Source organism: Paramormyrops kingsleyae, chromosome 23 (genome assembly GCF_048594095.1).
Source record: "Paramormyrops kingsleyae isolate MSU_618 chromosome 23, PKINGS_0.4, whole genome shotgun sequence".
Taxonomy (NCBI): Eukaryota; Metazoa; Chordata; class Actinopteri; order Osteoglossiformes; family Mormyridae; genus Paramormyrops; species Paramormyrops kingsleyae.
In genome coordinates this window covers 7,422,446-7,445,951 of record NC_132819.1, presented here as the reverse complement: position 1 = coordinate 7,445,951, position 23,506 = coordinate 7,422,446, and the positions used below count along the sequence as shown (strand labels likewise).

General features: G+C 42.3%; 1 protein-coding gene across 2 annotated transcripts; it reads right to left on the bottom strand.

The window, feature by feature from the left end:
• Positions 1-7,909: 7,909 nt before the first annotated feature.
• ptp4a2b (protein tyrosine phosphatase 4A2b) lies at positions 7,910-23,506 on the bottom strand. Of its 2 annotated transcripts, XM_023832086.2 has the most exons (7): positions 23,368-23,506; positions 15,078-15,396; positions 14,692-14,800; positions 14,459-14,551; positions 9,753-9,883; positions 9,044-9,118; positions 7,910-8,957 (listed from the first exon to the last, which is right to left on the bottom strand). In XM_023832086.2, exons 2-7 carry the CDS (start codon positions 15,080-15,082, stop codon positions 8,846-8,848), a joined length of 525 nt encoding a protein of 174 aa, XP_023687854.1. In that variant the 5' UTR covers positions 15,083-15,396; positions 23,368-23,506; the 3' UTR covers positions 7,910-8,845. The 2 variants fall into 2 exon arrangements, with proteins under 2 accessions (XP_023687854.1, XP_023687855.1); XM_023832087.2 differs by having other exon boundaries at positions 14,692-15,396.

Here is a 23,506-nt window from a genome sequence, read left to right as displayed (position 1 = left end):
ATTTTTTTGTGTCTCAGTAGATTTAAAGATTTATCAGCTGAAGCAGTTTAAGTTCTAAATCCTGGCATGTACCTTTGTGATTCATTGACTTAACTTATTCATAAAACATTATGAGTAAATTGTGCCCATGCTTGTGGTTAACTGCATTCCAGTCTCCACTATGCTTTTAAATTTTGCATTCACTGTGAGTCAAGAGCCATTATTTTTTGCACAACCTCTGGTAATTTGCAAATTTAGGCTTCGTCATTAAAAATCACAATCTGTGAAACAGCCTCTAAACTGAAGAAGTCTCAAGTCTTCAGTATTTTCAAGTTACTGTACCAGCATCTAGTGCGAAAAGCTTCATCCTGATGACAATAACCATCAAAGAGTAAATGTTTTACAGAAAATTCGATTAGAGCATCCCTTGTAATCCCAAAAAATTAAAAAAATAAATAGGTCCCATAAAAACGGACATGGATCATTTCCTGTTCTGCTGCTGTTATGAAAATGACTCGATTTTTTACGACCAAGAAAAACTGGCCCATGGTTTCTATAGCGACACATTAGTGTAGCCAGATGTTATCTGTGACCTAAATAAAATGATGATGATGATAGACACAAAAAACTGTGTAAACCTATGTTAGGAGATACAAAAATTATATTGCAACTATGATCATACAACCCAATTTGCTTCTTATCAGGTAAACAATGTGTTAATCTTCCCAGTTTAAGAACTTTGAAACAAAATACCAATTGACAAATAGCATATTTTAGTATCCATTTTTTTTGCAGTCAGCATAATACAATTTAAATCAAAGAAATAGCACTAAATGTACGAGTGAAACACTCAGAAAGAGGGAGAATTTTTATTTTTCAGCCCGAATTTCTAAATTAAACACATCCGCTGCGAAACGATATTTAATCATCACCATTTTACTGCTTGGCAAAGTTGTGTGAAACTATTACCAATATATTTCTCGAAATAATTAATCAAAAAGGCTGAATTAATTATTAATCCCAGTAAGATTTATACTGCATGTTTTTCAAAGAAAATAATTAGACCAGAAATCTATCATCCATTTTTCTTTAAAATGCAATATGCATTTTATATCTCTTTCACGGGAAAAAGAATTCAACTTACTTGTTGGTGTTACTTAAATAAATTGTGCTGATACAATGTAAATGTATTAGTTTTTATGCATAATTCTTTGAATGAACTTAACTGAATCATGGACAGCGGTTCCACACAACTTGAATGGCTATTCTGAAAATTAAACATTCTTTTTTAAGTTGATGCAATTCTGAGAACAGAGCATAGTTAAGTTAATCTCACTAAATTTTCTTGTGTCTAATTAAACCATCTTAATCACTTTCATTCAAATTAAATTAGGTATATAATCTAACAGCGGCTGTGGTTTACCCCAGGGGTGGTATATGTGTTGATGTAAGGCTGTTTCGATTACCAGGGCTCTGCCTTGCGGCTTAATATGTATGGAAAGATGTGCAACCTGTGACGTCCCTTTTCTGTGCAGTTCCTGGAACCGCACACTAAGCTGCAGGCCAGTGTGCTACCCAGTGGTTTGCAATGGCCTCCCTATGGGGGCCCTGTGAGATGCATGGCTGCTACCACTATGGCTTGCCTGGAGGGGGGGTTGTTTTGAAAAAGAAAAAATAAACAGGACTGATTATCCTTTGCTGTAAGTACATATCCTGCACCTGACAGCTGAAACCAATCATGCAAGAACAACACATCAAGACATGATGTACTCCTGATGTACTGCATACATTGAAAAGAATCCCCAAGGGTTATTTAGACTCTACACACCTATAAGTACCACTGCAATACCAAAGGCAGAGGCAATGGACCGACTGGCATATACCAAATACATCTGGCAACCTAAAGAACTGAAAAAAATAACTAACAGGAAAGTGTGGTAGACTAACATCCATGACACAACATCCTCCATCAAAATGGGCTTCTAAATATCAAACATTAAGCATTATGCACTACTATGGCCACTAGGGGAGCTCTCACCTTTTCTCAGTCCTCTAAATAATGTTATGCAGACTAGCAACCAGTTCAGTAGGTTTAATTAGAGTTGAGAAAATTTGGTGAGATTAACTCATCTATGTTCTGTTCTCAGGACGCAAACTGAATGCATTAATGTAAAAAGAATGTTTCATTTTCAAAATACTGATTGAAGTTGTGTAGAACCACTGCACATGATTCAATTGTGTTCAAAGTAGCATGTTTTTTTTCTAGCAAAATTGCATTCTAGTCTGCAATACACTAACACCATGTTCCAATGTAAGCTTAAAAATAGACTTTTCTTAATATTACAGTTATTTTATGAGCATAAATCAGTACTGACTTACACCTGCCATGTGTAGCTCTTTCTGTCATTTGTGTTACACCTATTATCATCTTATCTGGCAACAAATATCTGCAACATGGAGTGTGAGTGTGGTCAATCTGAAAACCCATATTTGGCCTAACAGCACAAATGAACTCATAGTGCAGAACATGCTGATGTTTCTCTGCAGAGCTTTGTCTTAGATTGCATTACTTACAACCAGTAAAGTCTCAAGTTGGAAAAAAAGGCCAATACTGCCCACAAGTGGGAACCACAAGACAAGAGACATTCACTCATGGGCGTAAATCACGGGGTGGGGGTTGTAGCCCCCCCAATAAATCAAAACCAGCTAATACAACCCCCCCAATAATCATGTTTCCCCCATAATGGGCGGAGACCTCAACCACCCCCCCCACCCCCGCCCCCAATGTTCCAGCAAAAGTTACGCCCTTGCATTCACTAAATACTGCATTTTGTGCATTGCCGAATATATAAGTATACATCTTCCTGAAATATGTCATAGATATCATCCAAGTGACTATTTCTTTAAATACATTTGTGTTGGTATTACAAATTTAATTTGATGACAGGGATGGGAGAAAATGTGAAACTGCAAAGTGTCGATCAATACTGTAGCAAGTGGCTTAAATTATATACGTGAGATATCCTATGAAATAAAGTAGCAAAATTTGATCAAATATGGGTCTCTTTGGAAAACCAACCCTGCAAAGCAATTAAGCAACACAATTTTAACAACTGCTTTAACAACTCCATAGTTCGGCTTGTGAACTGTTAGTACACCAAAACAGAGTTTATTTCTCATATACTTAATCGCTCTGTCTGCTCCTCTAAACCAGCAATACACCACTTTTCTTGAATATGATTGATATGCTGAGTCTCTTTTTTTCTCGGTTTGAGCTAGTAAGCTCCTCTTGTTCGACATAAAGGAGAATTGATTTTAAACAGCCCACGAAGCCTTGCAACTGTGCCCCAACTTTAAATGTGTTGCAAGCCAAGAATTACTTCACTGGCAAAGAAAGTGCGAAAGGCCACTGTTCACGTGCTAACTACCACAGTTGTCATAAGAACAATTAACCTACTTAAATTGCCCTGGTTCCGCCCTATGCTTGAACAGTGTATTGTAAGATTGGCATCCAAGCGAATGGGACGTATCAACCCCGTTCCGTGGTTCGTGCATACAGACACCCCTATAAGTATTCGTTCAAGAGTGATGTGTAGTAAATGGTTCTGACAGCTTGACAAACGTGAAAGAACCCATTACTGAAATAAGTCGTATTGCATTTCAGTATCTACCCATGTGAGCCACGCGCATGCTCAAACTGGCTTCGTATTTAATTCAAATGCATCATGAGAGACACGCGATTCTGTTAAAAAGTTATAATGTTTAGCTTTTCAGTGAATTATTACGACCACTTCTTCCCGATTTTTACTTTTATCTTCGTGGGCAGTCTACGACTCTCCAAAGATGTTTCTGCGTATTATTAATAAACGAATTGCACATGACCGTCTTTAACATATCAGTTCAACTGATGACGTATCAGTTCTGCATTTTATATTTTGCATATTGCCATTTTAAAAGCACCATTATAAATAAAAGACACTGTATGAAGCTGTATGTTTATTTTTCTTCATCCATCCAATGCGGATGAGAAATTGGGTCAGTGCCCTCCCTGATGCAATCAGGTTGCTGTAATTCCGATTTCCCCCAGCAGATGTCCCAGCGAGACCAAGAAAGTTACTGCCACGCATTTTTTTTTATCAAAACTATTTTCTAGGAAATGCAGGTAGACGACTCAGAAAACCGAATTATTTTCATAAAATGGATGTCACAATATCAGATAAGAGACTAGTGAAACTGACCAGTGAAAAGCAACAGGGACCATGTGGGTAATGCTTACATGTGCAGCGCTGCGGCCGCGCGCCTTCAGCAATCCAGCGTTACTGCATGTATTTTTTTCTGGTCCAAAGAGCAGTCCGTGCACTTTTTGGTGCCCTTGGTTAACCTCACATCGGCCAGTGAATTGGGGGAGTTAAAACGCCAGGGGTGAATACCTCTGCTTTTTCTCTAGGTCCTGATAACATTTTTAGATTTCAACCACGACACCCAGCTGCTTACAAAACAAAAGGATTTATGTAGTTTTATATGAAATGCTTTTCCCACCTGAGTGGGTGGATAAAAGAGCCAGATCTCTCACGTCATCACTGGCGTGGATCAGAGCTAGAGAGGGAGCGGTAACCCATCCGTTAAGTTCATTAAACATAATAAAGCATGCAACTGCCACGAATAAACTGACTAGGCCTATATGTTTAAAGGGCACCAAACACGGGCGAGAGATATTAGGCTGACAGATAGATAGATAATCTAAATTCCAAAACAAGTATAATTCTAGCTATGCAAAGCATTTCACTTTCTACATGCCTTTGTTTTCCTTTGTTTAACTTCATAATCACAAAGACCTAATATCTTCCATGCTGTTTAATCGCCCTTGCGATACAAATTAAATGTAAACTGCTGTCTATTTAGTAGGTCTAATGGTTGTTTTGGATCATAACATTTTGTTTCATCCCGCAGTGCTACATATTTATAAACACGCAGTGTTAAACTGTTGCTATTCCTTTACAAACCACGTGAAACAGAAATGGAAAGCTTGTGCTGAATCAACGAAAGACTTCCGTGAACGCTGTTTAACAGGAAGCGTTCCTGCGAATTGCCGATAGCGAAAGGTGAACCCTGAACATTAAATTTCAGGGCTATACAGTTATGTCTCAAAAAGGTCGCCTCACTATTAAACTGCTTACCCTAAACGTACGACCCACTACAACTTAGTATGCAAAATAAAAACAATTAAAAAAATATTCTGGGTATATACTATCAGATGTTGCTTCGTGGCTGTAAATAATCTAAAGAAATGTCAGCACTTTATCCATATGTTCACGAATTACCCCCCAATGGGCGTTCGTAGACCCCTTTTACTGGGGTACGTGGCCCAGTATTTATGTGTTGTGCCCCAGTAAAACACCACGTTCAAATCTTAAAGATAATGGGAGGTAGGGGGGCCTTCCCCCCCATCCCCAACACATGAGTCAGAATAAAACGTGTCCCAGGCGTCTCGGCGCTGCTGACTCATCCAGAAGGGCGGAGATCGCGTTACTCCGGCCGACAGTCACTACCGGAGAGGGCGATAAGCGGTGTAGGTTTGCCAGTCGGGTTTTCCCCACCAGCTGCATCGCAAAGGTTGAAGAAAATCACACCAAGGCACTGAAGGGGTTCCGACCGTGATCTGCTGAAAATTAGACGAATCAGATCAATTCTGTTCTGCCGCAATAGACACAGAACTCGGAAAAGCAGTCAACAGCATTTAAATTAAGCTTTTCTGGTTTGACAGCTGTATTGTATATACGGCTAAATAAACTCGTCTATAAATGCTGAAGCGATAGTTCGGCCGAGAGACGTTTCAGAACACGAGGGAGCAGGGTGGGCGACTGCATCCAGTGCTACACGGATCCGCCCGCTCGACAAGTTTGTGGAAGGCTCGGCCTTTTATCCAGCCCGATCAATGCAAAAGGGACAGTATTTCTTTTAGGACACCGATGAGCCGCTGTACAGTGCGCGCCGCTAGCAGTACCCCGTCATCAGCGCTCTCCATTGCCGCATGTGGATGAGTCATAATCATCCGGCACGTTAACTTCAAATCACAAAGTGCCCTTTTTGTTTGAGTGTCACAATAAGGGAAAACCCAAGTTACTCTTGAGACTGATTTACTTTCCTCCATAATAGAGATGATTGTGGTACACCTATTGTGAAATGCTTGCCACTTTTTTTCTTACTGCGTGGTTGCTGCCAGTTTAGATTTCTATCAGGAGAGGTTTTTTTGTTCTGGTCGTTTAAGTACATCGCATGAGGCTGGTTCCAAGGATATTGTTTTATATATACGTCATTTCAGAAGGTAAATGGAGTAGGTTTCAATGCTATTTTTGTGACATTGGCTATTAGTAAATTGGCTCATGTATGCCAAAGGGGATTAAGAAATAAAAAAGCAGATTATGTCCATTATTTCCTACATTGTGTTTCTAGACAACACAAGTCACCAAAAAATCCAAATTGGACATATCTCAGAGAAATAACTTCCTATATTTTTGCATGCATCCTAACTCATGCAGTGGGTGAACACATTGAAAACAAGACATTCTGATAAGCGGGTGTGATTGTTTCACCGAGTCATTTACTAAGATGCAAAGGTCAACTGAAATGACTCAGAGCATTTCCTGTGTTTTGTGAAGAATACAGCCGGAACGGTTTTACTACAGCAAATAATTCAATGAAAGGTCCCCAAAGATCACAGGTTAACACATTACAAGACAGCTTTTTTTGTACTGAATATGCATGACTGGGCGGCAGGGCCATTGCGAATAACCTCTTACGATCATGAGTAAATTCCGAGATCCTTTCAAAATGAAGGGGATAACTTCACTGTACAACAGAATTCCAGTCATAGACTTCAATTCTGTGCTTCAAGTAGCTCAAAGCATCTGATAACTAAAAACTGAGTTATCACATTTCAAAATAATAGCATGAAAACTGGTTATAAAATGGTCAGAGGAAGAAAATTCCTCTTAGCCACTACTAGACATGCTGTCATGCTGGATGAGGAAAGGTGATGAGTGATCCACACAGAACCATGTTCCACCTTCTCAAGTGAACCACTGAGTCATCAGTTGTGTAAGACCTACAGCTGTGTAGCTGGGAGTAGTACTTAAGTGTGAACCTTTAGGAGAAAGATGTGACATTTAGTAACTTATTTAACCAGAATTTCTACCCGCACAACTGGGTAAAATCTAAAACGAAATATCTGTACTTAGTGAAGGGAATGGGGGAGGGGAAATCCGGCGAGTCACTTTCTGCGTACTCCAAGGACAAGCGAAGGAGGTGAAATCTGCGAGAACAAGCGGGACCAAGGGCCTCCAGTGCAAGCTGGTTCAACGTTCCTTACTGGCACATTTGGCAGTGGAGTCTTCATGAAGGCTTCAGTCCCTTCAAGTCAAGCATAATGCACTTTTAAAAAACTGAAAAAGAAAATATGTATATGCACACACGCACACCTTTTTGAGGACCGTCCATTCCTTTGTATTGGAAAAACGTTAATCCCAGCAATGACAACCTTAACCCCTACCCAGTCCTAAGCTTAAATCATGAGTAACCAGACTTGACATTTAGATTTTTGATTGCAGTAAGACGTAAAAAAAAAAAGTTTCCCCTCATGGAGATGAAGAAAAAAAAAAAATGTCCCCACAACATCAAGATAACAGGTTTCTATGACATTGTAGGGACATTTGGTCCCCACAACATTTTATATATATATATGTGACACACACAGACACACACACACAGACACACAGACACACACACACACAGCATAAGGGTTTTTAAATGACCAGAGCATGTCCATTTTTGTGATGAAAAGCACTGCCCAAAAATATTCTTCCAGGATAAGAGATTATGTATCATTTTCTGATATCAGGTGGCCAAGAACAGACATTTCTGTCAACCCAAGCACATTTTAAAAGCAGAAAAGTTCATTTTATTTCAAAATTTAAAAGCAATAAGAATTGGGGGATGTTTTAAAAAGGGAGAAAAATGTATAGGTCTATAGTAGATTCTCCACCATCCCCCTTCCCAGCTATTAGACCCTTAGACACCACACACATGTTATTGGGGGGTGGGGGGGGGGGGGGGGGGGGTGGCACAGCATAGTTGCAAATATGTCCTATTGCAAACCCCCACAGGAACTGTGATGCAGTGATGAATAAGAAGCTAAGAGTGCCAGGTGTCTTCCTGTGAGGAACAGAGAAGCTCTGTGGGGCAGCGGCAAAGGGAAGCCTTTCCAAGGTAGACAGGGGCATCAAATAAAGGGGAGGGGGTGGGACAGTCCCCCAAAAAACCAGGACAAGAGGTGCCATGCCTGGTAAAAAACAGACCATATATAAACCCTAGGGGAAAAATATATAACATACTGCATGAGATCAAGTTACTTTCAGTTAAAAAAAAAAAAAACAAAAAAAAAAACATAATATGTAAGTTTCCATGTTAACAGAAAACATGGGGCATTCAATCCATTCGTTTGGATCACTGATATAATTTATATTTATAGTTACATAAATATAAATTTATAAAGATGCTATTACATTTGAAATATCTATACCATTGTTCATTTTAAGTATACAAAGTTTAACAAAAAAACCCTCCCATGATTACACTGTTTACCAGGCAGAACCTGTGTCAGGCTCTTGCCCACAATTAGACATTAGGGCAAGCAGAAAGGGCCTTCCTTGTGCTTTCAGCTTCTCATTCAGCTGGTGAATCCATATATTAAAACAAAAAACAAAACCGACCTTTGTTCCCTGTAATCGACTGCCATGAGAATCATCACTTTAATAATTACAGTTGCAGTTTTTCCTTTTGCATTGCTCCCTAGTTGCTGAGGACCACCCTACTGAATGCAGCAGTTGTGGCCGTTGGTTTCCTTGAACTTGAGACGCATCTTGGGCCGGTATTTCTCGAGGTAAAGCAGTTGTTTGGAGTTGAAGGCTCCACGTCGCTTCCTAAAAACAGAAGAGGAGCGAGCGGGTCATTTAAAATTCATTCACAAGTGCGTGAATCTTTTTGCACCAGAGCCAGATCCACTTACTGTCGGATGAACTGCACAGCGTCCTCGTACTTCATCCCACACTCAATTAAGGCCAGAGCCACCAAAACAGGTGCACTGAAAAAAAAATAAAGGGAGGTGAAGATCAAGAATGTGGGTTGGAGTTTGGCTCAGCATTCCTGCTTGTCATATGAGCAAGCTCAGTTACCCTACAGGCCCCTCAGATAAAAATAAGCTTGACATCCATGAGAAAAGAGGAAGTGCATGTTATAACACTCCATAAATGTCCCATAAACTGGATTAATGGGAAAATTCATATTATACATTGACAAATAAGAAAATCTGGCAGCTAAGAGGATTCAATAGTAGTTTCATATGATGAAGAAATGGATTATTTTAGTTAACTACCATCCTGCTGCGACTAAAAAATTGCTGAAATACTGTCAGCCTGCAGTTCCCCTTGTGTACACTACTTTATATTGGACACTAATGTCACAAAGGGAAGGCCAAAATCATGAAACATCTTCAGATGTATCTGACATTAAAAAGCCATTTCTGAAAGCCATCTCACTTTTTTTTTATAAACACCTATTTTAGATTATTTACAGCTATCCACATGGCAGTCAGGTATTCAATGCTGTGACTTTCAGTCTTAGGGAGCATGCAAGCACATTCACCTTCCACCATTCTACAGGGGACAGTCATCCCAAACACCTGACTTCCCTCCACCTGGTACAATTGCTGTACATACCGGCCTAGTCCTGCAACACAGTGCACAGCAATGCAACATCCTGGCTCTTCACGGAACTTAACCTTCAGCAAGTTCAGCCAATCATCAACAACCTGGGTTGGGGGAGGGGCACCATCATCAAAGGGCCAATCCTAGAAAAGAAAAATTATATTTCAGGGCACTGAAAAGAGAAATTCCCATATAATAAAATGACAAATGCTTCAATATGGTTACAAATAAGACTAATAAAATACACACTATAAAAAGAATGTGCTACCCAATTGAGCAATTTCACAAGACGTTTAAAAACGTGACTAAAACTTCAAATCTAGGGGAAAGATTACAGGGATTCCCAACCAAGCAGGACTGTACCATTAGTGAAGCAATCATTCTTTGCAGAAATGGTTGCCACCATTTTCCAGTGTTATCCAGCCAATGGGGGTAATCACCCGAGGTCAGGTAACAGTAGGCTGGTGAAAGGGTTATCAAAGTGCATGTTCATAGTGAGGTGTTCCACAAAGATTTGTAGCATGAAGTATCATGACAATTTGAATAAGAAGTGAAACAGATGAAGGAGGGAAGAGAGAAATAAAAGGATCAGCACCTCCTTCAGAATGTTCCCCAAAGACATCTGGGTTCATCTGCAAGTCAATCATTTTGGTTTGTCACTAAACAAGAACTAAGCCATAATCTCCACAGGCCCCGAGGATAGTGGGTGACATGCAGTGACAGGCTAACACTGCAGGCTGCAGCCCTGGGGGTCTGGCCCTGGAAGTCACAAGCTGTATTGCCTTGTGCAATGTTGACATCTCTTTTCTCACGGGTCTGACTTGGGCACCCAGCCACACTGGGGATTGAGGAAGAGGTTTCTGGTCTCGTGCCAGACTGACACAGACCTCCAGGAGGGAGAGTAAGATAAAGACCGACATGGCAAAGCAAGAAATGGAGGAAAGCAAGCAATGTTGCCATCTGAATAAAAGAATCGCGGGAGTAACAATTTGCATAATTGAGAGACACTGGTTTTGTAGTATTGCCATCATTTTTGTACTTGACATTCATCACTTAATGTGATGGCCACATTTGCCCAATACAAATACAAAGGACAGTGATGGAAATCAACCAGACAGTGATGGTCTAGAGCAGGGATATTCAATTCAGGTCCTCAATTCCAAATACAGGCCTTGTTTTCAGTTCTCCCAGGTAGTTAGTTTAATAATTACTGATTCTGATTGTTCAGAGGCTTCACACCTGGCTCACAGGTGAAGGAAGGCTGGAAAACCAGCAGGGCTCGGCGCTTGAGGACCTAGAGTTGAATAGCCCTGCTCTAGAAGGATCCCAACCAGCAACACCCATGTCTAACCAGGAAATGTAGCCACCGACTTCATGCAGATTTTAATGGAATGGTAAGGAAGGCTCTAGACAAACAGGATTCCTGGAATACCCATTGTCAGCTGTTTACCTGTAGTAGAGGCTAACTTCCCAAAGCTCCCCAGGCTTTGAGTATACATATAAAGAGCTGTACACCTCAAAGGCACGCACACACCCAGTAAAAAGGCAAACATCAAAACATACCCAGCACTTCATGATAGATAAACTAATTCAAATAACCTGACATACCCAAGAGTGCCTTTGAGGACCAGGTCTTAGTGAAACTGCTACAATGCCACAAGTCAAAGTTCATTGCGGGGAGGGAGCTGAACTCACCCTGATTGGACATCTGCGCTTACAGAACAGTTAAAGGAACAGGACCGTAACCAGTAACATCGCAGCACAATGTGAGCCCACTTTGTATAGGTGCACAACAGTAATCCTGTTCACTCTGCCGGCATATTTACCTACATGAAGGTGCGGCTGCGGAGAGAGACTGAGACACTGTGTCCATGCTTATGTCACTACGGTAAATAAGCAGGCTCTTTGAATGACCTCCAACTTGAGGTTAGGCCACATTCCAGCCTTGGTCAGGACACTTAAGCCATCTCTCCTAGATAGAAGTCCACGAGCAACAAAAGCCACCCTGTGTTCATAATTAAGACCATTTTCAAACAGTAACAAGTCCTCCTAAACTCCCCAGAATCACTTATTCTCAGAGGTGGAAATTTCAGGTCCAGAAAGTACAAATCCAGACCAGGATTTTGTTTCAACCAACCAGTGGAGTACCGTGTGACTCTATGCTCAACTGGTTGGTTGAAACTAAATCCTGGTCTGGATTTGTACTTTCTGGACCTGAAATTTCCACCTCTGCTTATTCTCCCTCAGAAGATGCACTGCATAAGACATGCCATAATGAATTTCAGAACAGCACTGCAGAACATTTCACTTACTGTTCAGAATGTTCATAAAACAAAAAAGTGAAGGTGTGTGCCCACTAACCAAGATCCTGCACGTGAAATTAAAGCTGCAGTGTAGGCAGAAAAGGCCTTAACAGCCAGACATTCTGTCCTTATACTGCCTCTATAAAGCAGCACTTTGATGAGCTTACAGTGAAGCAACCCTGGACCATTAACTAACCATGACACCACGCTGTCACTCCGCAGTGACACCCAGCAAGGAGGAGGGCAGGAACCGGCCAAGTAACCAGTGCTGTGGTGGTGGGGGAGGTGCAGGGAGCAGAGATATGAAGGATATAACACTATGGGTTACATCGACTATTCAGGGAACCAATTAAAAAACAAAATAAAAATTACAGGTGGGAGTAAAAACCCAGCATGTGCACATCCATTAATTTGTAAAAAAATTCATAAAGCGTTGAGGGCACCCTCTTTCGTTTCACGTGCATGACACTCCGCTTTACAGAAAAGGCTGGAGGAGAACGGAGGGGCAGCGACACTTGGGCCAGGGCACAGAGTCTCGCTTATGTAGGTCAGTGCCTCCTTGTGAGGTGCGAGTTCAGGACGGCAGCCAAGAAAAACAGAATGGACGGTCGCTGTCCTCGAGTGACCCGGAAGTCGGCAGGGATCTCAAGCAACAGAAGTTCAGACTTTGCGGTGGAAAGAAGCAATACCTTTTCTTGGAAGAGACGTACAATCCATGATGCAGGAATTTTGTAAAGCACGTTAAAACGCCAGTACATTAACAATTAGTGATAAATTCTCAGCGTTCCATCTTTATAATCCGCTTTGAAACCTCCAGAAAGACAAACTCACAGGTTTCCACAGCACAGCGTGTCGGTTAACAGTGGTGACAAACAGGCTACTCACAGTCCTGTGGTCTGTACTACGAACCGGGGCTACTGGCTTATCAGGGCAACTTGTCGGATTTAAGGTAGTCTGGGCAAATTGTAACCGAATGAATATTAAGCCCATTTAAACTGTGGTATCTTAAATCCGACAAGTTACGCCAGTAACCCCGGTTCGTAGTACAGGCTACTGGTCTTGAGTATTTGGAGTTTAATTCAGCTGAGCTTATGGCTAGATTAATATGGACACATTCTGGCCACGATGATACATTCATGTGTTTCTGCACTCAGGGTACTGGAGGTGGAATTTACACTAGGGATGGGCCGATCCACATTTTTTCAGTTCCGATCCGATTCCCCTCTTATACCACAAGCTGCAGTGAGTTCGCAAGACAGTCCAGGTTAGCGACTCCCAAATCACCCATTGCTTTATTTTGTCTCGCAGAGTTGCGTGCGCTTGAAGCGAGATCGTCCATTAAATGCTATTCCCACCTCTCAAAACTTTATTTTACAAAGATTACAAATCACTGTGCTACTGGTTTCTGTTAAAAGCGTAAAATACTCCCAGATCGTCACGTCTCCTTACGCCCCTCGTATTGCGAAGGGCATGCATATGACGTCACAGCTGGCGGAAGTCACTGTACTCACCCACCGAGTAGCAAAAAAGCGTTAGCGTTCGATTTGAATACAGCAAAAACACACATGTAAAATGGGAAAGAGCTATTGTGCGATTGATACAAATAGATTTAACACGAAATAGGAGCCATCTTTTTAGAGATTGCCAAAAAATAAATAAGTATAGGACGTGGATCGGTCACGCATGGCCGATACCCGATCCGTCAAATAGGTCTGGATCAGCGCATCTCTAATTTACACTGAATAATTTTTGCTAAGATTACTTGACTTCATTTGAAAGAACATTAAAAGAAAAATAATTAGCTGCATCTAATCAATTTTTGGCATCTTAATTTTGCCTTTAGTTGTTGAATCACAATGAAATTAGAATTAGGTGTGTTTCAAATGGACATTAAGTTTAGTAAAACACCCCTTCATTACTAACACAAAACACAGCTGCGGCACATTAAATGAGCAGAGTGTGTTCATTTTGGGAACATCTGAAGGAAAATCATCTAGACTCTGATCAGGATCATGATGGAAAAATTGCCATCTTACACCTCTAAGCATGTCTGACACATATCGGCACCAAGCCAAACACTCTCCCAGCATCTATTAGTAATGTCATGCATCCATGCATGGATCACAGTTTCGATTGGTTGAATGGCTTGTAACGAACATACACCATAACACTGCTCTGAAGTTCCTTCTCGGCTTCACTGCTGTGTGAGAACGTAGGCAGGATCACAGAAGTGGGGTTTTAGAGAGAATGTGGGCTAAAGATGTCTCCCCATGTTCAATATCTCAGCCCAGTCTGCTGAGCATGGCACCGACGCATTTACTCTTCACCCGTTAATCCTAAAGACCTAAAAGTCAAGACTCGCATAACCCAATGCTCTAGAAAACAAGCACAAACATACAGGGAAAACGGCCTTACCAGGACTTCAATCCCTTCTTTTTCCACAGGGCCCTTGTCATAGGTGGCCTCACAGACCCGAACCAGGGTGTTCACCTCAAATTTTTTCAGTTCCTAAATTGGGTAGCAAGGAAAGAGGGGTTGGGGGGTGAGACTCAAATGTCATGTGACCTTTTCTTTTTCGCACAACTGAACACTTCATGCCAAAGCCCCAACCACTGTGGTTAATGTATGGCGACTCTTGCTGGACGCACCTCAGTGAATTTGTTGAGTGTGGCATTGGTTGGGTTGTGGGTGATGAGAAACCTCATGCACTCATAGGAGATCTCGACGGCGGCAGGGCGGTTCATGTTGGCGAGAAGTCTTAAAAATATACGTATATATAAAAATAAATAAAATGTCTAAAAAGGGAGACTTTGGCTCAGATGTTTAAGGACTCCTAGTAGACTTTAAACAAAACAAAAAAAAAAAAAAAAAAAAACATACAAGTCGGGAAAATTTGGGTATTTGGACTAGACCGCTAAAGGAACTCAAAAGGTTAAAAAAGGAAATTAAAATTCCACAATACTCCACGGATAAAACAGGGAGGGGGTAGGGGTCAATCCTTCAATCATCCAATCAGATTATTGCAGCAGATTACCCCATTCAGGAGAGGTGTTCAGATTGGCTGATGACAGAAAAGGCAGGCAGTAAACTTTGTATTGGTCGTATTTAATGCCTGATCTGGGGACAGGGGAGAAGTAGTTCTGGCCAAGGACAACGTGTGAATCCAGGGAGGGCAGTGGGAGAAAGCAGCTACAATCCAAGGGTGCTGGTCTTCAGGGAGGCTTCTGGGTGGCGTAGTCCTCCTTGGGGCCGATGGTTCACTCGTCCGCAGAGGCGACGTGCTGTGCCTGGCAGAAGTCTCCGCTGACACTCACAAACGCCATAAATGGGCGGCCAAAATCAACACAGTAACTCTGCAAGAATGAGAAGAGAGGCAACACATTAGATCAGTGTTTTCCAATCTGGTGCTGGGGGACCCACAGCCGGGCCACGTTTTTGTTTGCTCCAAGCTCTCTGTCAGACAGTCCACATTTTTGCTCCCTCCCAGCAAAAAATGTGGACTGTCTGACTCATGAAGGACCGGATTGGAAAACACTGGGTTAGAGGGGTAAACAAAATTCAAACTCATTGCACCAGGAAGCATCAGTATGGAACCCTGAGTTGGGGGTGGAGACAAATTGAGTGCAGGACCAAGGTGTGCAATACATGCAACTATGGGATGTAGCGGCTTCAAAGCTAAAAAAAGCTGCAACTTCACTTTTACTGTCGGACAAATACGTCAAGTACTGTAAATACAGAGGTGTTGCAATTACACAGGGCAACCTCATTACCACAAGGCTGTGCACGAGGTACTTTCACAGAAGCAGAAGCACCGAATACCAGCATAAAGTGAAACAATCACACCAGCTTGAGATGTGATATTTTCCAGTCACTACACCCCGTAAACTGTCTTTGTGGTAACACCTTCTCCGAAGCCACCCATCAAGGACCGAGAACAGCCCCAGTGTGCAGCCGGCCACCTTTACATGCAGCTCGCCGGGAGCTGAACTCCCTGAACTGCAGCGAAGTGTCAAAAGCAGGCACAATTTGAGGATAACGACAGAGCAAAACTTCAAACCACTGGCACCGCTTTCACGGTCCCACGCGTTTCACATGCTTGTCAGAAAGAGCACACACCCCGGACCCAGACAGCTTCTGCCCCCAGAGAATCCACAGCACCCTCCTGAAAAAGAAAGTATGAACCCCATCCTAAAGCAAAAGCCCAGTCACTCTCAGCAGATTCACCCCAAGCAACACCTGTCTGAGGAGCCTTAAAAATAAAAAATACAGGTCAAAGGCTTCAAGAAATATAAAGAAGTCCATTCAAGCAAAAAGAAAAAAAGTGTTTTTGATCTTGATAAAAAGGATCATACACTATGCTATTCATAATCTGTTAGGTCTCCATTCTCAGTGTCATTGCAGGAAGTAACAACTAACAGCACAGTAGTGTCCTTTCTTCACAAAAAAACCCATGTATATGAACTTGTGCAAAACTGTGCCCCAAGACACAGAAACAGAAATATCATATGTACACAAGCACTTACATTCTGAAATACACTAAGAACATGACTGACTGTACAGACAATCATGAAAGGTGGAACACAGCATAAAACTGTTTACTTTTTGTGAGAACAGGGAGGCTGCACATTCAGCCTAGGGGCCCTGTTCCTAAAAAGCACTCACCATTCCATAGATACAAACAGGCCACATTTTTAGAGGCATGGTGTCAATTACTTCCCGATGTCCTTATTGGCTAATCCTTCTCCACTCAGAAGTATTTAAAAAATAAAAAAATAAAAAAGCCAATAGTGCCATTTACGGCCTGATAAACTGAACAGAATATGCAGCAACCTACCTAAATATTTTCCCTACTGAGACATGTCAAACAAAATGTTCACAAACTTCACACTTGCATAAAAGCATATGGCACAAATCCACTGCATACATAATATTAAACAAATTAATGAGTGGTGTGATTATGCATCCACCACTACCACACACACAAGATCCAAAGACCTTTGGCATACCAGCTATCTCAAATATAAGCACAGGGCATGGGGGAGGGTCATATTTAACATGATAAAAATGGCATTTTCATGAAACCCAGAGAACAAAAGAAACCCAAACAAGAGATAAAGTGCAATTCAAAATGAAAAACTGTCCCAAAGGATTCAATATCACCCCCCCAAAAAAATGCATCAAGGATTTTTTTTAAAAGGGTGAATACAATGAGACAGCAATAACAAATGCAAATGCAACTGAAAATAAAAACTACATCTCCATGTACCAAGAGGACACAGTACAGTAGTTTTTAATCTTCACCTTCCAGCATGAGTATTTAATAATTACTCAGGTACAGAAACTTGAGGATGAGGCTATACAACAGAAGCAGTTTCAGAAGCGATGCAAACAACTTGAATGGCAGGTAGTAATGAAAAGAACAGTAATACACTGCAGGGAAAGTCCTGCAGATCCCACACTCATGAATATACTGAATGTAAAATCACTAACTCTTCCGTGGAGGTAAGCTTTCAGGTGCTATGTTCTTCAAAACCTCCAAGCCACCTGCAGAAGAAAAAAAAAAAAAAACACTTCTACATCTAGACCAAGAGGCAGAAGTGGATGACCTGGTGGCAGCCAGCCAAGTCCTTGGCCCAGAGAACAGAGAGTGTGGGGTGGGGGAGATAGGGGCTCAGCAAATGCTCCCACCCACCCCACAGCAGAATTTCCACGAAAAATGGGCTGACGACTGGATCAAACAGGCAGCAACTCCCTTGTGCTACAGACTGACCCAGTTTGCACTGGCTGATGTTTATGGTCACATTGCAGAGGGTTGGGATGATACAGACTCACCAGGCATGGTTACTGCTGGTGAGAGATAATGTGGTTGTTTTTCATAATATGCACAAGTAGGGTTCATTTAATTTAACGTTTAAAAAAATTGAAGGAATACTTAATCCCATAAACGGCTGAACAGCCAGACTCTTAAACCAGGCTCAAGAGCCAGCCAGCCTGCAGAGTTATACTCAGGGGGCTCTATGCCATTCAGGCTACAAGCACCCCTCGCATTACAGTAGTTTGGTCCCAAAGTCCATTTGCTCAACACCTGAGCACAAGGGCATGACTTCATCGGAAGTAATGCCAGAGGAAACTACAACAGGGCAGAGTACAGGATGAGTTTACACTGGCCCCAATTCCACTCAACCAAACCAACTGCCTCTGACTTCCTGTCTCTCTCACATTACCCAAATGCCTAATCATAGGAGGAGAGTTCCAACTCCAAGCACCCCTGCCATGCTGTGGTATTTAGGGACGGGAGCCAGAGCTCTCTATGGCAAGAGAAGTCTCAACAAGCAGCAACATCCTTCTTGCTCTCCCACGTACAATTGTACGCACGTGTCCTTGCCTCAGGAAAGTAGTGAGTCAGTTTCCAGAATGACTAACATTTCATTTACACAACAGCATGTTTGCAAAGCAAATTGTGCAAGGCGGCTATCACTGAGGAGGACATGCAAAGGGCTCTATGACCTAGAGTGATATAAAAACACTAAATCAGAGTTCTACAACATACATGCTAAGCTTAGTTTTTCCCAACACCAGTCATTTCTATAAAGATCATGGCCACCATATCAATGAAGGATGATGTGGTCCTGAAAGAGGGAATTCTGACATCAGCCAGAGCAGGGACATAAGTAGCACATTGCCTCTGCTCAGCGACATGCCGTTCCAGAAGGGGATTAGAATCCCTCATCGTTGCCACAGAGACACCTGGCGCACAGACTGCTCACAGATCTGAATCACTCTTAATCCTCCGGAGACATTAGGGGCAGAACAACACCAGGCCTGTGGGTATCATTAGCAACAGAAACCATCAGCACAGCAGGAAACAACCTCCAACAAGTTGAAGAGGGGCACACTTAGCTCAGCAAGAATGGCAAATGATAGGCATTTCCAAAGCAGATCAAAATCTTGTTTCATGACATGCTGATACAGGGACTGGAGGGTCAAGTGAATTTGCATCAAGGAAACAATTTTACAGGTTAAAATTCAAGCTAGAAAAGCAAATGACTTACCCCTCAATCTACCTACAATGAAACATAAGGCATGTTTCAGGACCAGATCTCTCATCAAAAGTAATTTAAAACTAACCATATCCATAGAAACATCACGCTTTATTAAAACACAAGCCCAGTAGTTCCCAAAAACATGGGACTGCTCAAGCTTGATAAAATCAAACATCATTTAATAGGCAACATTTAGATTTTCTATTTAAAATATGACATTCAATGCAATGCAGGAACCTTTGCGTACAAAAGGATGTCAATCCACTGCTGATGATAACAGAAATTTCTCCTTATCAGTGAATTCACCTAAACCAGAAGCCAGGGACAGTGGAAGGGAAAAATAAGTTCATGAGCACAGAGATGCAACACATCCTACTGGAGCTAACCTTGTAACACTTGATGTGAGGCAGCAATACTACCTGAGAAACTTGTCTGCCATTCTTCCATCGCAACGCTTGGCCAAGATTCTAAAGGTCTTTCTGAGACCTGAGTTAATATGCATTACTTGATCGCTACACTTGTTGAAACAGGTATCTACAGTATCACTGATGCAGTGCTTCAATGCAAACACACAACCAGGTCGATTCACACATACATATGCATTTCTGACAGCCTGCTAATGCTGCTCAGCTATGAGAATGTTTCAAAAGCTCAACATTAAGCATTTTAAACTGTTCTGTATAACTATCTCAAATCGTGCAGTTCAGTTTGTCATTTGAGCCCAAGGTCAGTCAACCAATAATCATCAGATGGGCTGTTGTCAGAAGAGGCAATGGAAAGAGCAATGGAAGTCACGCGAAACAAAGTCAGAGTATCTACAAGGGGCATCAACAAGATGGTGTTCACACCAAACTAAGATGCACTGCCAGCAGTTCTAAACCTGCCAGACCCGATTACCTGAGGGACCACAAATCAAAAGCCTGTTTTGACTCCACATCAACAAACATTTAAGACTGACTGACCCTCATCTGAGATAATTACATAGCTGCTTTCTGTGTTGCTATAAAAACAAAAGGGAGCAGGAAAGTGCCTACCACTTCTCATGCAGAGCTGTGGTAATCACAAAATATGTAAATGTATTATTTAGTGAGTCAACAATGAAGGGGAAGCCAAAGGAACAAAAAAGTGGTAGATGCATAATACCTTAAGAAGCAGCATGATGTCACATCATTCAGGTGATTCACCTTCATTACCAAAATGGACTGACCTTCTACATTCTCACAAACCTGACAATATACAACCCTCAGCAGGACAATAGACCATAGAGGTTGCAGGGGGCATAGAGACCACGCTGCTTCTCTCTACAAAAACAGATTACAGATATACAAGACAAACTAGATACTAAAATGACGCAATGTTGGCCATCTTACTTGATCATAATGGGATTTTTGTAAGAAATTAGATTAACCCTCAACATGATACAAACCGACCTTTGATATGGAAAAGGGTGATATTATCACTTTGCTTGCCTCCTCAAAATGAGGCTCTCATGCTTTGCACTTCATATACTTGAAAACGTTAAGTCATCCAGCATCCTTGCACACCTAACAATGGATTCAAACATGAATCTGTAATCTTGTTTGTTATAGATTTACAATACAGATAGTAAAGTGTGGCTGAAAGAACAGATCAACAAGAAGCAAAAATATGTCCGACAGTCATTGTTTGCAGCCTAGGTCATGTCCCTACTGTAAGCCCCCCCCCCCCCCCCACATATACACATAATATATGGTAGGCCAGGGTAGAATTTGAGGGGGCATACTGGGGAAGAAAAACCACATCAGCAGAATCCAGGTCAACACCACCTTCATGCAACTGTTGGATAGTTTTCTAAGTGCACGTCTGGTAACAAACCATGGAGCTTCTTCCAGTCACCTGGTACAAGGCTCATTTTTTTCACAGTGCAGACACAGCTGTCACTCGCACATACTGGTCACACTCTCTCAAGGGCTGTGGCAGTTTACGATCAAAACTGTTACAAGCCTGCCCCTCAAAGCTCTGAAAAAACTTTAGACATCACCCAGAAAGCATGTCTAGTCTAGCAAGATTCCGAAGAAATAATTTATGATCATGAACAGATTAGAAACCTTCAACATGAAACTCTAGAAATGCAGTTTAGAAAACAAAGAACCCCCAAGTATATGGTACAAACTACTATACAAGGTGACAAATGCAATTCAGCATGCATGCTATATTACAGATGTTTAAAGAAAAGTGGCTCTTTAATTAGTGGCTCAATGATTGCAAAAAGGGGAAAGTGCTTAAGGCCATCTGACACTGCATCAAGTTAACTAGAAAAGTGAGATTTTAGTGTATTCAGTACTACCAAATACAAACTAGGCCATTTGGCACTGAGTTCAGCAACAAAACACCACATGTAAATTCAAATACAAGTGCACTTCTACTGTAACATTGGAAAAATAGTATCCCAAGCCTTAACTGTAAAATTTTGTCTCTCTTAAATGGCACAGATAATTACACTAATAGCTATCAATAAACCTTGGAGCTGAGACAACCATCTACAACATGCATGCATAGTTCCTTGATCTGGGCATTCAGTCCTCCACAGATGCAAGACGAGACCACCATCTACTAGTCCCACCATGGCTCAGTTCGATTGCAATAAATTAGAACCTACTTGAACAGATACATGTACCGTGGGTTCCAATGATTATTTCTACAAGTTCTCCCCCCCTTGTCTTTCAAACTTTACTTTTCAAACTACTAAAAAGCAGTAAATGTTCGCCGTTAGCTATTCAAACTTTAACACGATCAGCTACCAAACTGAAGATAACTCAAATATGATACAAGCGGGAACGTTAGGCTGCCTTGGATCAGACGGATTATTGTGTTCCCCAAAACGAATTAGATGATTTGTACCATATCCATGGAAGGGTACAGAACGACTCGAGTATTGCGTTTTATCATCCTCGCGTGCACTGATAAGCCAGTCTCTAAAGAACGTGTATCCAAAAGGCTACCGCAGCCACAAGTGTCATAAGGTGCCAGCTGTTACACCTTAGAGTCAGGGGCTTAACCTGAATCTTCTTCAGCAAAATAACCAGCAGCGCAAACGGATAAGCCTCGCTGGATAAAAGCCGCTGTGACAAATTACAAGACGCGATAACAGCTTTTGCACTCAAAGCAAGACAGCAGCTTGGACGGCACTTGTGGTGGTGGTGGTGATGGGGGGGGACTTCCCAGTCACGCCTTCACGAATCGGCTTCGCAAGGGAAGGAGTTAACTAGGCCTCGGCGTGCAGGGCAGCCGCTGCGAGCGTCGAAGCCCCGACTTCCAGAGTCGGAGACGCCGGCGCGTGTTACAGCGCTGTTTGGTCCCACACCGACAGGCCGGAAAAAACGGGTTACAGATGCTCGTTAAGCCAAGGAGGAGCACGCCGCCTTCGGGCGTTACGGGACGTAGCGCACCGTACCGTTTCACAACCGCAAAGGAGGAAAAAGGAGGCGGCCGTTTCCACACACCGTCAGCTAGTCATATCCGGGAGATCCCTGGGGGTGCGCCCAACCAGCCCTGAACTGGTCCAGTATAGGACGTAGAAACGTCCTTTACCTGGTCACATACACGGGGACCTCAGATAGAACAAAGGCAACGAGGACGGCGAGCAGCACAGGCACATGCGTGACAGTAACTGACACAAAAGGCAGCCAGCGCGTGCCGAATGTCACGGGGCAATGAAGCCGCCTGAGGAGATTATTGGCATTTTAGCACGATTAGCAATGATGGACAGTAAGGGAGAGAGACAGCGACACACGCTGCCGTTACACATAGCCACCACGGCAAAGGGCTAGTCTAAGAAGAAAGCAGCCAGAAGGTCTTATCTGACTGCGAGATATGGAATACTTAGCATTTGTTGAAGAACAAAAGTCCCAGTTCAGTCTTCAAGCTAGCCAATTATGCTGCTGTGGCAGTATCATTGTGCGGACAGCACCGCAAGTCAAACTCTCTATATTGTACCAAAAAAACAATGTTTAGAGGATACAAGTAACCAAGTGTGTCTTAACAGCCCATTGCGAATAAACGTCAAGCTTCAGAAATACGGAATGACCAACAAACTGCTAACAAAATCCTTTATATTGGTATCACAAGCAATGGCTGCCGCCGCTCCTACTCCAACCATTCACGGCTTGCACGCTAACTGACTGGTTAGCCGCCGTCCCCGGACCAGCTAGTTAAAGTTCACGACTAGCTCCGAATTCATTTTACTCGTTCGGCTAGTATCGTCGGAATGTACTTAAGAAAATGAGCGCGTCGCGTACTTACAAAGAGCAGGCTGTACATTGAAATCCCGTGACAACGACAGAGAAGGCGGAGAGACAGCGATGGGCGCTGCTGGGCCTCTTTTTGTTCCCCTTTTGAGTTCAATGCGACTCGCCGAGGAGGAGTTAGCGGAGCGCTACGT